The 15075-nt window shown below is 37.9% G+C and overlaps 1 protein-coding gene across 3 annotated transcripts in view; it reads left to right on the forward strand.

Moving 5' to 3' along the window:
* MAP2K5 (mitogen-activated protein kinase kinase 5) overlaps window positions 1–15075 on the forward strand; it is a 261148-nt gene that overhangs the window by 79178 nt on the left and 166895 nt on the right. For all 3 annotated transcript variants that reach the window (XM_065940825.1, XM_065940823.1, XM_065940824.1), the window contains exon 9: window positions 5457–5496. In XM_065940825.1, the coding sequence (XP_065796897.1) occupies window positions 5457–5496 (40 nt within the window). The remainder of the gene's footprint in view (window positions 1–5456; window positions 5497–15075) is intronic.

The following is a 15075-nucleotide window of genomic DNA, read 5'->3' on the forward strand; positions in this document are numbered from 1 at the left end:
GGTTGAAAGGAAAAGGTCGGGGAAAAGATATTAGGTAAAAATTAATCAATAGAAAGCTAGTGTGGTTATATTAACCTAAGGCAAAGCAGACTTTAAGGCAAAAAGTTTTGTGGGTTTTTTTTTTTATTTTAGGGATGAAGATGGAAAGGACTGCTATATAATGATAGAAGAAAATATATATATAATAGTCTTAAGCTTGTATATAGCTAATAACATAACCTTAAAGTACATAAAGCAAAAAAAAAGCTTGACAAGGAAAATTTAATAAATCCACAATCATAGTAGGAGAATTGTCTTTCAGTAACCAATAGTTGAAACAGATAAAAATTAAAGATATAGAAGACTTTAACATCATCATTAACAAGTTGATCACATGATCATGTAACTCTTTATCAATCATATTGAGAGAATATACAGGTATAGAAAACTTAAGAACTGATTATATACTAGGGCACAAAGCAAGTCTCACTTAAGTTTGTAACTTACAGATCACTTTTTCTGACAATAATATAATTAGTTTAGAAATTAATAATAATGTTAAACCTATCATTCATTTGAGAATTAAAATGCACGCATCTGAATAATTTATGGGTCGTGTAGCACATTATAATGGGACAAAAATATTTGCAACTGAACAGTGAAAAAATACCATATGTAAAAACTCATGAGCCCAGTCATACTTAAAGGGCTCATGAGTTTAGAAAAGAAAAGAAAAATTGGATATTAATAGGTTTAGAATCTAAACCAATAATTTTTTAAAAGGGCAATTTATTCATTTTTTCAGCAAATATTTATAAAATTTGCCCAGTACAGTGTTAGGCACTGGAGATGCCAACAACAAATGTCCCTGTTTTCACAGAGCTTGCTTTCTAGTGACTGGAGACAAATAATAAATTGAGTAGAGTGTTCATGAATTCTATGAAGAATAAAGAAAGAGAGAATGAGCTGTTCTATGTAGGATAGTCAGAGAAGTAACACTGAACCTGAAGGAAGTGAGGGAACAAGTCAAGTGAATATTGAAGGAAGAGTGGTCCAGGCTGAGATGTAGGTAGAAAGGGCCTGAGGCAGAAAGATGTTTTGTGGAGCAGAGTAAGTATTATGGATAAGGGAGATTTGCAGAAGCAGAAAACGTAGCTTTTTCAGTCTGTTTTAATGGTTTTACTCTTAAAACACCCAACTACCCTGGAAACTCTCTACCTTCCTAACGTGTAACACCCACTTACTCTGTGCCAGGCGTTATCCTCTATGCTTTACTTATTCTCACTAAACCTCACAAGTCTGTAACATAGGGACCAATTTCCCCTTTTCAGACTTAAGGCACGAGAGACAGGTGAGGTTTGATAACAGTCCATGTTCACATTAAGTGTCAGAGCTAGCATCAGAACCCAGACAGTGTCTTAGAGCATACAGCCTTCCCTCCTCTCCCTCCCCTGACAGGTTGGCAGTGTTTGCAGAATGCTTCCTTGCTGGGAAAGATTTAGTGTGATGGTCCTTAGCCTGATTGAAATAGGGCAGCGCCTTTCTAAGTTTTGAATTTTGAGTTTCCCTGCTCTAGAATGCAGTTAAGAAAACTTAAACATTACCACGTATTTTTTTAGTTCCTAGAATACATATGTTCTGCCTCAGTTCCAGTCTTGTCTTTGCCATTGACTGTGTATGCTTGGACCAGTTTTTTAACCTTTTAGATATTTCTGCCTTAAAAGGGAGGGATTAGATAAGACAGTATTCAATATTACTGACTTGCTCAATACATTGCCTGAATTTGTACTACCAAAATTAAGGGTTGGTACCAACTTTTTTGTTTATTCATATGGAACCTATTGTTCCAAATGAAAAGAGAAAGTAAAGAAAGTATGAAAAGTATAGATGTTCTCTTTTGCTGGTCTTCTTGTTATTTTAAATACTCAAAAAATTTATACCAGGCTACTTAGCTTTTACAGTCCTAAAGTGTGTATAGATTGTGTGCTCAATTTTAAGGGCTGGTACTATTCCCAGAAGTTCTGTGCTGGTCACAAAGTGGAATGCTCAAGGACTCAGCACTAAAAATAACTTATAAAAGTACTTCCTTCATGCACTCATTGGAACAGGTAATTACTGTGGCAACAGCAAGCTAATTTGAAGTGTTAGCTGTTAATTAAAACAATGCAGAGGTGTATAGTTGTCTTTTGGTGTAACCAGAGCCTCCATTCAAACTTCATTAATCACTTTACAGTTAATGTGTTGAGGAAGGTCAAGACAATTGAGATGCAGTATCCACTGAAAGTAAACAAATTCCTTGTCTCCGGGTAGAATGCCATTTGCAAAGTTAAGGGACACACTTGACTCTTACCTGGCATAGCCTTTGTCTTCCACTTCTTCTTGAAAATTAAATGTTAATTTGGTACTGTCATTGCACTGTAAACCAAGCCCCACAGCATTTTTATTGCTCGAAATTGAACCCAAACTTCCACAGATGAATAAACGTGCATCATAATTAAATCATCAAGTCTCCCGTTTTAATTCACTTGGAAATAGGAGACCCTTCTTTTGGAATAGATCGGCTTTCTTGATAAGCTAATTAAGTTGCTAAACTGTCCAGTATGGTATATAGTATGTACTAGATTATTTGCTAATCACTTCCCTATCAACTGCTATTAGTCTAATATAGCCAGGTGTTGCTCATTGTCCAATGTAACAACACTGTTTTGAGTCCTTGTGTATGCATTCAATTATTTATCTTTACATTTCAGTTTTTGTAATATAGAGTGTTTTAAATGTTGACATTGGAAGACACCATGATAATTAGAGAGGAAAAATAGTATATCATTATTAAATGTTATAATGATATAACATATATAGCTGGAATAAAGCTGCTAAATTCTTTCAAATCACACTTCAAATTGGCTTAGGCCAGCAACTTCTCTGTCATGCACTGAATAAATACAGTGTAAGCTTTTATATATTAATTTATGGCATGAGTTCAGACATATCATGAATTAAATCATGACATATAGTTTCATACATTGTAAAAGTCCTATGTTAACATAGTAAAGTAAGTGGTAATTTGTTGTAAAACCAGTATAACACAGGGGTTCCACTTTTGAAAATATATATCACTTTATACAAAGTATAAATTTTTAAAAAATTATTTAAGTTTTACAGTTGAATAGTATTTATATGTAATAGGGAGGTTGGTGTTTAGAAAAAGTCTTTAGACATTTGTATAGATTAAAGTATTCTCTGGTAAAGTGAACAATTGATGATTTTTATAAGCTTGCCTTTCCTATAGTGAGATAGATCTGAATTTCTGTATAATTAATTGATAAAATAAAGGCTAAGTTTACCTTCCATAATTGTCTTGACCTTTGTCTACTTAAGCAGAATGAATTTTTCGTAGCAGTCCTATATATGGATTTATATACATATTGAAATATGTTTTTTCTTAGTCATACCTGAATTTGTAACATTTTATATGTGAAAAATTACAAATACTTGAACCGTTTCTATAAGTCAGTCACTTTAAAAACACTTGTCAATGACCACACAACTCTGTAAACATACTAAAAATCTTGAATTGTATGTTTAAAGCAAGTGAGTTTTATCAAATATAATTATACCTCAATAAAGCTGTTAAAAAATTTCAGAGCAACAGCATGATTATTTCTGCCAAAACAACAGAAAATGGTGTTTTCATTTTTAATAATGATGGAGTATATGTTTTGTTTTTATTTTACGAAATAAGCAATTTTTGTAGTAATTCTATGTGGTAGTAGATGTAAACTAGATTTACTGTGATGATCATTTCACAGTATATACAAATATTGAGTCATTATGTTGCACACCTGAAACTAATACTGTATGTCAATTATATCTCAATTAAAACAATAAAAGAAATGAGAAGTGTTTACTGCTAGGTCATTACCCAGTAAAATTTGGGAGCCTGGAAAATGTAGTTTGCAGCTTAGCATGTAAGGATGAGAAATTGCTGAGAAGCTAAATTTCTTTCACCCACATCTTTCCTACCCCAGTTACACCTTAACATTAGTTGGATTACGAGAAGACCAGTTTGATCTTGGCTAATATGTAAAATCTTGTGGAGCAAGATTTTACTTCTTCCAAATTAATTTGTTCCTTTATACTTATATGAACTTGCCATAAAAAGTGCTTGTTTGTGTTATGTGGTTTGTTTTGAAATTTTTATTTAAAGCGTACTGTTTCTGGATGTGCAGTCAGTGCAGTACATGGGCACACACTTCATTTCACACAAAAAGTCTTGATGAGATGTGATGGTATTTTATTTCTGCAAACATTATTCCCTTAGTATTTTTCACAAATGAATGTATTCATGTTGCTTGATTTAAATTGTAATTATTTCGCTGTATCTGATCATTTGAACTGGTCTCTGAAGTTTTTTAAGAATGTAATTTTACTTATTTTTGGTTGCGCTGGGTCTTTTTGCTGAGTCGGCTCTTCTCTCGTTGTGGCGAGCAGGGGCTCCTCTCTAGTTTGAGTGTGGGCTTCTCTTTGCAGTGGCTTCTCTTGTTGCAGAGCCTGGGCTCTAGAGTGCGCAGCCTTCAGTAGTTGCAGCACCCGGCTCAGTAGTCGCGGCTTCCAGGCTCTGGGGCACAGGCTCAATAGTTGGGGCGCAAGGGTTTAGTTGCTTCATGGCATGTGAGATCTTCTTAGATCAGGGATCGAGGCTGCACGGTGTAGGAGAAGACATGTGCTTTGAATTGATGCATTTTGTTTTAAATCTTGGTCTTGGCTCTTCCATCTGGGTGACCTTGGACAGTTCAGCTTTCTCAGTGTCCTCAAATCTAAAATAACAGGCATTGGCAGGCAGATTCTTTACCACTGAGCCACCAGGGAAGCCTTGTTCTGTAGTTTTCTGAAAAATACTGAGAGTTGCTAGCTTTAAGAAAAAGATAACTGTCATACTTGGTCCTTGTGACTCTGTGACTTCTTATATGAATTTATATCTTAAAGTCATATGTTTTGAGATTATTTTAATGGAATGTAGGGATGCAGTTTATCTGTGTATATAATTGAGATAAACGAAAGAGAAACCTCCCATTTTATTTGGCTCTGTACCGTGCTTAGCAGAGAACACACTGCCACATACCGTGCCAGTATGTTGTAAGGGCTCTGGAGCCAGAAAACTTGGGTTTGATGTCTAGTTCTGCCTTTTATTAACTTGTGCCATTGATAAACTGCTTAGCTTCTCCATGCTTCAGAGTTCTGGACTCTAAACAGTGGATAATAATACCAGAATTAACTCAGAGTTATTTTAAGGTAGTACATAATGAATCACTGTGTAAACCATGATCCTCAATAGAAATGTAAATTACCACTGTTATTAGTGTTCTCTAAAAGTATCATATTTCTCTTACTGAGGATGTATTCATATTTATATTATGTCCTTAGCCATTTTGGAGGTTGTTTAGTAATCCCAAGTGATTTTTTTTTTCTTTCCATAGAGCATATCATGTCCCAAGTGGGAAAATACTAGCTGTAAAGGTAAGTGCTAGATAAGTTTTATGAATTTCTTGAATTTTTTGATGCTTACTGCTTTCTCTCCCACCATGACCCCTGTTAGCTTGAATCATAGGTATCATCAGAGGAAATGAAGTGGCTTAAGGTTTGGGTGGTGGCTGCTGGAAGCTCTGGCCCTGTTGTGCCCTTCAGGATCCTCGCACTGTGATTCCACTCCTCATCGCCCATAGCTCTTTCCATGTTCTCTGCTCACTGCGCCACTGTCTTCCTCTTCTTACAGTTCAGAAACTTCGTAGTTCACTTCTTTCTTTCTTTCATCTGCCACATCCCGTAAGTCACCATGTCCTGTCAGAAATTTCCCCTGAAATGGGTCCATGTGTCACTTTCTTTCTGTTCTCATCCTCGTTGCCTTTGCCTTGTATCAGGCTCACATACGTCGTACTTAGACATTTATAGGAACTTCTTCACTGTACCTTTCACCCGGCCACTGGAGTTGAGAAGTTGAACCCCAGACCTGATGCATCACTATCTTGGCATGCCTCTTCCCTCAGCCCCAGGAGTGTACAACATAAGGCCTATGATGTCTGCCTCCCTTCTGTATGGCATTCTGAGAGACCCTAACACCACACCATCGAATAGAGTCAAGCCGCCCGTAACTCAGGGACGTTCTAGGCCGTTACCTTAGATGCTCCTCGCTTGTTGCCCTTGTGTTCATAATCCACACTCCATCCCTGCCGTACTCCAAGATCCCAGTTCGCCCGTGCTACTTTGCGTTTAATTTCTGGCCTTGGCTGTTGGTGCCTGATTTTCCCTCATTTTATCTCAGATTTCCCTATGGAGTCTGAATTGCACCTCTGACTGAACCCTGTACTACCTCTAATTCAAGTCCATAGAACCCACTTGCAAACTGGGCTTTTAGCTAACAGACTGGTGAGGCCAGCTTCATCCCTCACTCCCCTGATTAGTTAGGCACTCTACAGACAGACCCCTACACACCTTCCAGCTACATCCTCTGCTTTACCTGCCTGTTGCTCTCTGGAATGCCCGTTATCCTCAGTCTTTTAGTAATGAGAGCTTTTTATTTTTTGAATGACTACTATATGCCCGGTATAATGCTTGATTCTATGTAGCTCTTATCTTTAATTTTTAAATCTATAAAGTAAGCCTGTTATTTTAGATTTGAGGACACTGAGAAAGCTGGACTGTCCAAGGTCACCCAGATGGAAGAGCCAAGACCAAGATTTAAAACAAAATGCATCAATTCAAAGTACATGTCTTCTCCTACACCATGCAGCATGGATACATGTTACTAGCACTGCCCATCCTTTTGACTTTTATCCATCCTTTCAAGGTCCATCTCCTCCAAGATGCCTTCTTAGCTGTCCACAGTGAGCATGTAGATATATTTCTGCATCTTTTATCTCACCTAGGAAACTAAGAATAAGAGTGACTAAACTGCAGTGTGTTGTATCTTTTAGTAAAGTCAGACCAAAACAGACTTGAGTCTCCTGATTGCTGTGCAATCCAGAATTGTTCTCCCATGCCACCCTTAATCCAGCACTGAGGATGTGTTATGTGTATTATCAAGTCTAGTTTTAATAATTTAAATAGCTTTTGGTGGGGCGCTCCAACAGAGCTCCTTCTTGGGATGTTTACTTTGATATTCCAGCCAAACTAGGTTCACAGAATTGTAGAACTGAAAGAGACCTTAGAGATCATCTATCGTGGCCCCACCTTTTAAAAAGGAGGAACCCTGAGTCCAGCCAGTTCCCAGGGTGAGTACTCTAGAGCTCAGGGTCCACCTCAGCCTCCATGAGCTCACTTGAGTACAGCTCTGTGGCACCAGCTTAGCATTAGTTGTCCTTTCTGTGCCGTCTGGCTCCATCTTCACTCACAGAACACCTCCACCAACTCAGCACTGTTTTCCTTTTTGTCTAGTTATTTGTTTATTCCTTTGATGTCAAAACTTCTAGACTGTTGCCAATGATATTTTAAAGATAATCAACTTCAGTTTGTTTATTCCAGGAGAGCGGAGCACTGCTACAAATCACCCCCAAAGCATCACTATTTGGCCTTGCAACTGTCTTATAATTTTTCATAATTTCATACATTTTCAATTATGTTTAACCTAGGCTGATATTAAAATTCTTCTGCATGATTATTTAGTTGCATGTGGCAAGGGGCCAACAGTTATCTCTGGAAAGGATTAAAAGCAATTTAAAAGAAAAGACACATTTTTAAAAGGCTGTTAAAATAGAGACCTTCAATAAAGAAAAACAGTAGGGCTTTGCAAACATACTGTTCTCTATACCTAACCGTAAAACTGAGCTACAGGACAGGGACTGTATCATATTCACTTTGTATCACTTGATTTTATAAAAGTAAATGTTAGAACTTCAAGTTGAATGAATGAATGATTTGAGTAGGTATAATTATTGTGTTTAAACTTTTGTTTAGCCCTGAGCTTCTTGGCAGTGAAGGCAAAAAGCATTTTGTCTGTATATTAGTCGTTGTTCAGTCACTCAGTCATATCTGACTCTGCAGCCCCATGGATGGCAGCATGCCAAGCTTCCCTGTCCTTCACCATCTCCCAGAGTTTGCTCAAACTCATGTCCATTGAGTCAGTGATGCCATCCAACCATCTCATCCTCTGTCACCCACTTCTCCTCCTTCCTTCAATCTTTCCTAACATCAGAGTCTTTTCCAGGGCGTTGACTCTTCACATCAGGTGGCCAAAGTATTGGAGCTTCAGCTTTAGCGTCAGTCCTTCCAATGAATATTCAGGGTTGATTTCCTTTAGGACTGACTGGTTTGATCTCCAGGCAGTCCTAAAGGACTAGTCATAATCTAAGAGAAAAAAAATGTGTCGTTATTTGCTTTAAAACAGGCTGAGTTTTTTCATTAAATCTTAGGAGTGTTATGTAGTTTCCAGATATTTGGGGATTTTCCAGATATCTTTCTGTTACTAATTTCTAACTTAAATCTATATGGTCAGGTAACATACTTCATATAATTGGAATTATTTTAAGTTTATTGATATTTATCTTTTGGCCCAGCATGTGAATTTTCTTCATAAGGGTTCCCTGTGCACATGAAAAGAATGTGTAGTCTGATGTATAGGATGTGGGATAAATATCAATTAGGTTAAGTTGTCTGATAATGTTTTTCCAAATTTCTGTATCTTTACTGACTTTTTATCTATTTGTCCTATCAATAAGAAAACAGGATGTTGAAATCTATAACAATAATTGTATACTTGTCTATTTTTTCCTTGTAGTTCTATCATTTTTTTTACTTCATACTTTTTTGTAGATCTGTTAGGCTATTTAGGATTTTATGGCCCCTTTATCATTACAAAGTGATCTTCTTTATCCATGGTAGTATTCTTTACTCTGAAATGTATATTGTCTGATACTAATATAGCTACATCAGCTTTATTTTGACTAGTGTTCACATGATATAGTCTTTTACTTTTAACCTGTTGTGTCTTTATATTTGAGATGGGTTTCTTGTAGGCAGCATATAGCTGGGTCTTGTATTTTAATCCAGTCGGATTATCTTTGCTTTTTAATTGAGGTATTTAGATCATTTACATTTCATGTGATTATCGATATGGTTGGATCCGAGTATATCAATTTGCTCTTTGTTTTCTATTTATTCTGTGTCTATGTCCTTTAAAAAAAAACAGTTGCTTTAAAGTTTATAGGATACATCATTAACTTACTGAGGTCCACCTTCAAGTAATATTGTACCACTTGACCTATAGTATGAGAACTCTACAGTGGTATACTTTCATTTCCCTCATCCTGGCCTTTGTTGTTGTTACTGTACATTTTACATACTCATGTTATAAACCCCAAAATACATTGCTACTGATTTTGCTTTAGATAGTAATTTTTAAAGTCATTTTAAATGTAAGAATATATTTATTTTATAATTACTCACCTTTTTACCATTTCCGGTGTTCCGTATTCCCTTGTAAAAATCCAGATTTCAGTCTGGTATCATTTTGCTTCTGTCTGAATGACTCCCTTTTTTTACATTTCTTACAGTGCATGAGTCTCCTGGCAATGAATTTTTTCAGCTGTTGCATGTCTGAGAAGTGTATATTTGACTTTAATTTTTGGAAAACAATTTCACCAGATAGAGAATTCTAGTTTAATTGTGCTTTACTTTCAGTATTTTAGAGATTTTGCTTTACTGTTTTCTGGCTCATGTTGTTTCCAATGAAAAGCTTACTGTACTGTCATTTAGAAATCTTTATTCCTTTGTACATTAAAATTGACATCTTCTCTGACTGCTTTTAAGGTTTTTTTAAATCACTGTGCATACTCAGTCACTTAAGACGTGTCCAACTCTTTGCAACCCCATGAACAGTAGCTCTCCAAGCTCCTCTGTCCATGGGATTCTCTAGGGAAGAATACTGTAGTCGATTGCCACGTCCTCCTCCAGGGGATCATCCCTACTCAGGGCTCTAACCAATATCTCTTACATCTCCTGCATTGGCAGGCGGGTTCATATCACTAGTGCCACCAGGGAAGTCCCTCTTATGCAGTTTGGTTATGGTGAGTTTTTGTGTCATTTTCTTCATGATTCATGTACTTAGGATTTGTTGAGATTTTTGGGTTTGTAGATTTTTAACTTTAATTAAACTTGGAAAAGTTTTAGGCATTATTTTCTTCACGTATTCCCTCACCTTTGGGAACTTAAATTGCATATACATTAGGTCACTTGAAGTTGTTGTTGTTCAGTCACTCAGTTGTGTTCAACTCTTTGCCAACCCCATGGACTACAGCCAGGCTTCCTTGTCCTTCACCATCTCCCAGAGTCTGCTCAAACGTGTCCATTGAGTCGGTGGTGTCATTCAGCCATCTCATCCTCTGTCATCCCCTTCTCTTCCTGCCTTCAATCTTTCCCAGCATCAAGGTCTTTTCCAAACAATCAGCTCTTCGCATCAGGTAGCCAGAGTATTGGAAGTATCAGTCCTTCCAGTGAATGTTCAGGGTTGATTTCCTTTAGGATTGACTGGTTTGATCTCCTTGCAATCCCAGGGATTCTCAAGAGTCTTCTCAGCACCACAGTTCAAAAGCATCAATTCTTTGGTGCTCAACCTTCTTTATGGTCCTGCTCTGACATGAGGTTCTCAGTTGAAGGTTTCCCACAGCAAAATGATGCTCTGTTGTTTGTTTGTTCTAGCCTTTTTTTCTCTCTGGTGTTTCAGTTTGGGATAGTTTCTATTGTCAAATGTTCAGGTTTGTACTCTTTCATATGCATTGTCTAATCTGTTATTAATTTTGCTCAGTATATTTTTTCATTTCAGATGTACTTTTTATCCCTAGAAGTTTATATGGGCCTTTTTTACATCCTCCATGTCTCTACCTAACATGCTCTTTCTTTCTTCTGCCTTCTTGCCTATGTGGAATATAGTTATGATAATTCAATTAATGGTCTTGTCTCTTAATTCGACCATAACTATCATCCTGGGGTCAGTTTTGATTGGTTGCTTTTTCTCTATATTTTGGGTTGTATTTTTTATTTGTTTTAATACCTTTTAATTTTTTATTGCGTACCAGTCATATAGCATAGGTACGTTCCTGTAAATATCCTTGAGCTTTATTCTGAGGAGCTGTCTAATGATTCTGAAACACTTTGATCCTTTCAAGACTTGCTTTTAAGCTTTATTAGATAGGAGCAGCCCAGTGGTTAAGTTCAGTTCAGTTCAGTTCAGTCACTCTGTCGTGTCTGACTCTTTGTGACCCCATAGACCGCAACAAACCAGGCCTCCCTGTCCATCACCATCTCCTGGAGTTTACCCAAACTCATGTCCATTGAGTCAGTGATGCCATCCAGCCATCTCATCCTCTGTTGTCCCCTTCTTCTCCCGTCTTCAATCTGTCCCAGCATCAGGGTCTTTTCAAATGAGTCAGCTTTTCGCCAGAGTATTGGAGTTGGAGCTTCAGCATCAGTCCTTCCAATGAACACCCAGGACTGATCTCCTTTAGGATGGACTGGTTGGATCTCCTTGCAGTCCCCAGGGACTCTCAAGAGTCTTCTCCAACACCACAGTTCAAAAGCATCAATTCTTTGACACTCAGCTTTCTTTATAGTCCAACTCTCACATCCATATATGACTACTGGAAAAACCATAGCCTTGACTAGATGGACCTTTGTTGACAAAGTAATGTCTCTACTTTTTAATATACTGTCTAGGTTGGTCATAACTTTGCTTCCAAGGAATAAGCGTCTTTTAATTTCATGGCTGCAGTCACCATCTGCAGTGATTTTGGAGCCCCCAAAAATAAAGTCAGCCACTGTTTCTACTGTTTCCCCATCTATTTGCCATGAAGTGATGGGACTGGATGCCATGATCTTAAGTTTTCTGAATGTTGAACTTTAAGCCAACTTTTTCACTGTCCTCTTCCACTTTGATCAAGAGGCCCTTTAGTTCTTCATTTTCTGCCGTAAGGTTGGTGTCATCTGCGTATCTGAGGTCATTGGTATTTCTCCCAGCAATCTTGATTCCAGCTTGTGCTTCATCCAGCCCAACGTTTCTCATGATGTACTCGGCATAGAAGTTAAATAAGCAGGGTGACAGTATATAGCCTTGATGTACTCCTTTCCTGATTTGGAACCAGTCTGTTGTTCCATGTCCAGTTCTAACTGTTGCTTCCTGACCTGCATACAGGTTTCTCAAGAGGCAGGTCAGGTGGTCTGGTATTCCCATCTCTTTCAGAATTTTCCAGTGGTTAGTCTAGAGCTAACTGTCCCCAGTCAACTGAAGTAGTCTTCTGAATACTCTATCCCCATGCCTTGGCAAACATAGGTTTTTCATCCTGCCTTGTGGGAACACAAACTCTGCCTAGTGTGAGGTCTGGAGATTATTTCTTCTGGTTCTTTCTTGAGGTTCTTTCCCTTGCCTCACATAGTTTCCTGACATCCGTGTGCTAATCATTGTTCAGCTAAAGACTCCAGGTGCCCTCTGCAGCTTTCTGTAGCGGTCTCCTTTTGCTCTTCTGCCAGTGAATTCTAGCTGCCTTAGCCTCCTCAGAACTCCCAGTTCTCTCAGCTTGGGGAGGTGGTTGAGCTCCCTTAGACTCCCCTCCTTGCCTGGGTCCTAAAAACTCTTGTCTAGTCACTAAGCTGGTCATAGGACTCATCTCATTGGTTTTCCATTTCTCAGAGATCACTGTCCTATTTTAGTTGAGGTCTAATTTCTGGAAGCTTGTTGATTTTTTCTGTTTTGTTGTTATTTATTTATTTTTTATCTTTTATCTTTTCCATTCTTATCACCGTGCTAATCCATGCACTTATTTTTGCATCTTGGCAGACGTGTCTCTTGACCAGCTTTTAAATTGTTCTCTCAAAAATAGAAGCTACGGAAGTCCAATAGATCATTTGTATTATGCTAAGCAGGTGTCTGGGCTTCCCAGGTGGTACAGTGGTCAATAATCCGCCTGCTGATACAGGAGATGCGTTGGGTAGGTAAGGTCCCCTGGAGTATGAAATGGAAACCTGCTCCAGTATTCTTGCCTGGAGAATTCCATGGGCAGAGGAACCCGGCAGGCTACAGTTCATGGAGTTCCAAAGAGTTGGACACAAATAAGCATCTGAGCACATACTCACACACAAGCAGGTGTCTACTCTGGTGTCTCACTGATAAAGAATCCACTTGTCGATGCAGGAGACCCAGGTTCAATCCCTGGGTCAGGAAGACCCCCCGGGAAGGAAATGGCTGCCCCCTCTAGTGTGCTTGTCTGGAGAATCCTGTGGACAGAGGAGCCTGGTCGACTATAGTCCATGGAGTCACAAAAGAGTCAGACAAGACTTAGGAACTAAACAACAAAAAACTCTGCTAAGCACTCTATGTACATTTTCCATGTTTAAATCTCACCGTGACCTTTTGCATTTACTACTATTATGGATCCTCATTTTACAGATGCAGAAGCTGAGGCATAGAATATTTAAATAGTTTAGTCCCACACCTAATAAATAATGGGAACGAGCTTTGTACCCAGGGAAGTCTTGCCTCAATCAAGTCCATGTTGTTAACCTCTGTTCTGTATTTCTGTTCAGTACTTTGGGATTTGGCTTCTTAAAGCATAGCTCTGGTCACATTTCTTCCCTTCTCAAAAGTCTTCAAAGGCTCAGCGTTAGTTCCAAGTAAACTAAAAGCTCTATGGGATGGAACTCAAGATCTTGCACAATACATCTTCAGCCTACTTCTAAAGCATTATCTTAGATGTGTCTGAATCTGTGCTGCTTTTAAGTTGAACTCATTGCCTTATCTGAACCCAAGTACTTTCTTACTTCAACACTTTTATTCATGTATTTCTTTCTAATTAGAATGCTTTCACCAATTTTCCAACCTATCCAAATCCTCAACACCCATCACGGGTCAGCTCCAAAGCTTGCTCCTCCTTGAGCTGACTTGAATAGATGCTGTTACATCTGGTAGATCTATCACTTACCACCTTCTCCTTCGGACTTATCTTGTATTCTCTGAATGTGTCGCTTAAGGGTGTCATCACATGGTGACTTCTAGTGTTCTCATGGTATACGTGTACATTTCCCCTAGTACACTGAAATCTCTTTGAAAGTGGGGAACAGGTCTTGTTATTTTCTTGTTTTAGTCATTGATTTATGTAGAACCTTGCATATAGAGTGTAATATAGAGCACTACGTGTCATGACTTGGTGTTCAACATGTAATCTGTTGAACAACTGAGTACATAAACTTTAGTATTTCATTTATTCTTTAGTTCATTCATTCATGTTTTAAAGTAATATCCTGAAAGCAAGCTTGGTTCACAAGCAAAATATTCCATAGTGTTCTTTGTATTCATTGTGTTCATTGCTCTCACCCAGAGTATTTCTTAGCATTTTTTATATTAAGGACAGAAGTGAAAGGTTAAGAGTTAGAAGCACATTTGATCTTTTCCTGAACCCCTCCTGACTCTTGTGTGACTTCAAGCATGTCACTTGAACCTCTTAGTGACCTCAGCTGTGAAACCAGGCTGTCTAGTGTCATAGAGGGATTGCGAAGAGCAGCAAATCACAGTCCTTGTCTAAACGGAATCACCTGCAGGGCTCTGATGCCTGCATAGAACAATGAGGGAAATTTAATTTCCCAAGTCAAATGATCATTTTCACCCATACTTTTAATGTCATGTGGGATCAATTAGATGAGAGTCCTTGAAAATGTGTTACTTTCCTCTTCCTACTCAAAATATTTCTAATTTTTGTGCTTGTAAATGTTCTTATTTTTTAGACTTTTTTGCCCAAAAGTTATTGCAGTGTCTAAGCATATTAGTGTTTACCACTTCAGACTTTAAAGGTGGAAAATACCACTTCAGATATTATAAAAAGCAGGTTGAATTTTGGGAAGAATACAAGTACCCTGAATTTTTAATTTATATCACTGAATTTAGAAAAAAAAATGCCTCAAAGAGAGTCCTTTGAAAATGTTACTAGTGCTATTTTAAAGATAACTATTTGGTGACTGTATCTAAATACGTGTTTCTAACTAGCTTTTGGGGGTTGACAGTGGTGGGAGAGATGTAGTAAGCAAGACGATTGCAAACAAGTAGAGCAGAAAACAAATAAA

This window comes from Muntiacus reevesi, chromosome 7 (genome assembly GCF_963930625.1).
Source record: "Muntiacus reevesi chromosome 7, mMunRee1.1, whole genome shotgun sequence".
Lineage (NCBI taxonomy): Eukaryota > Metazoa > Chordata > Mammalia > Artiodactyla > Cervidae > Muntiacus > Muntiacus reevesi.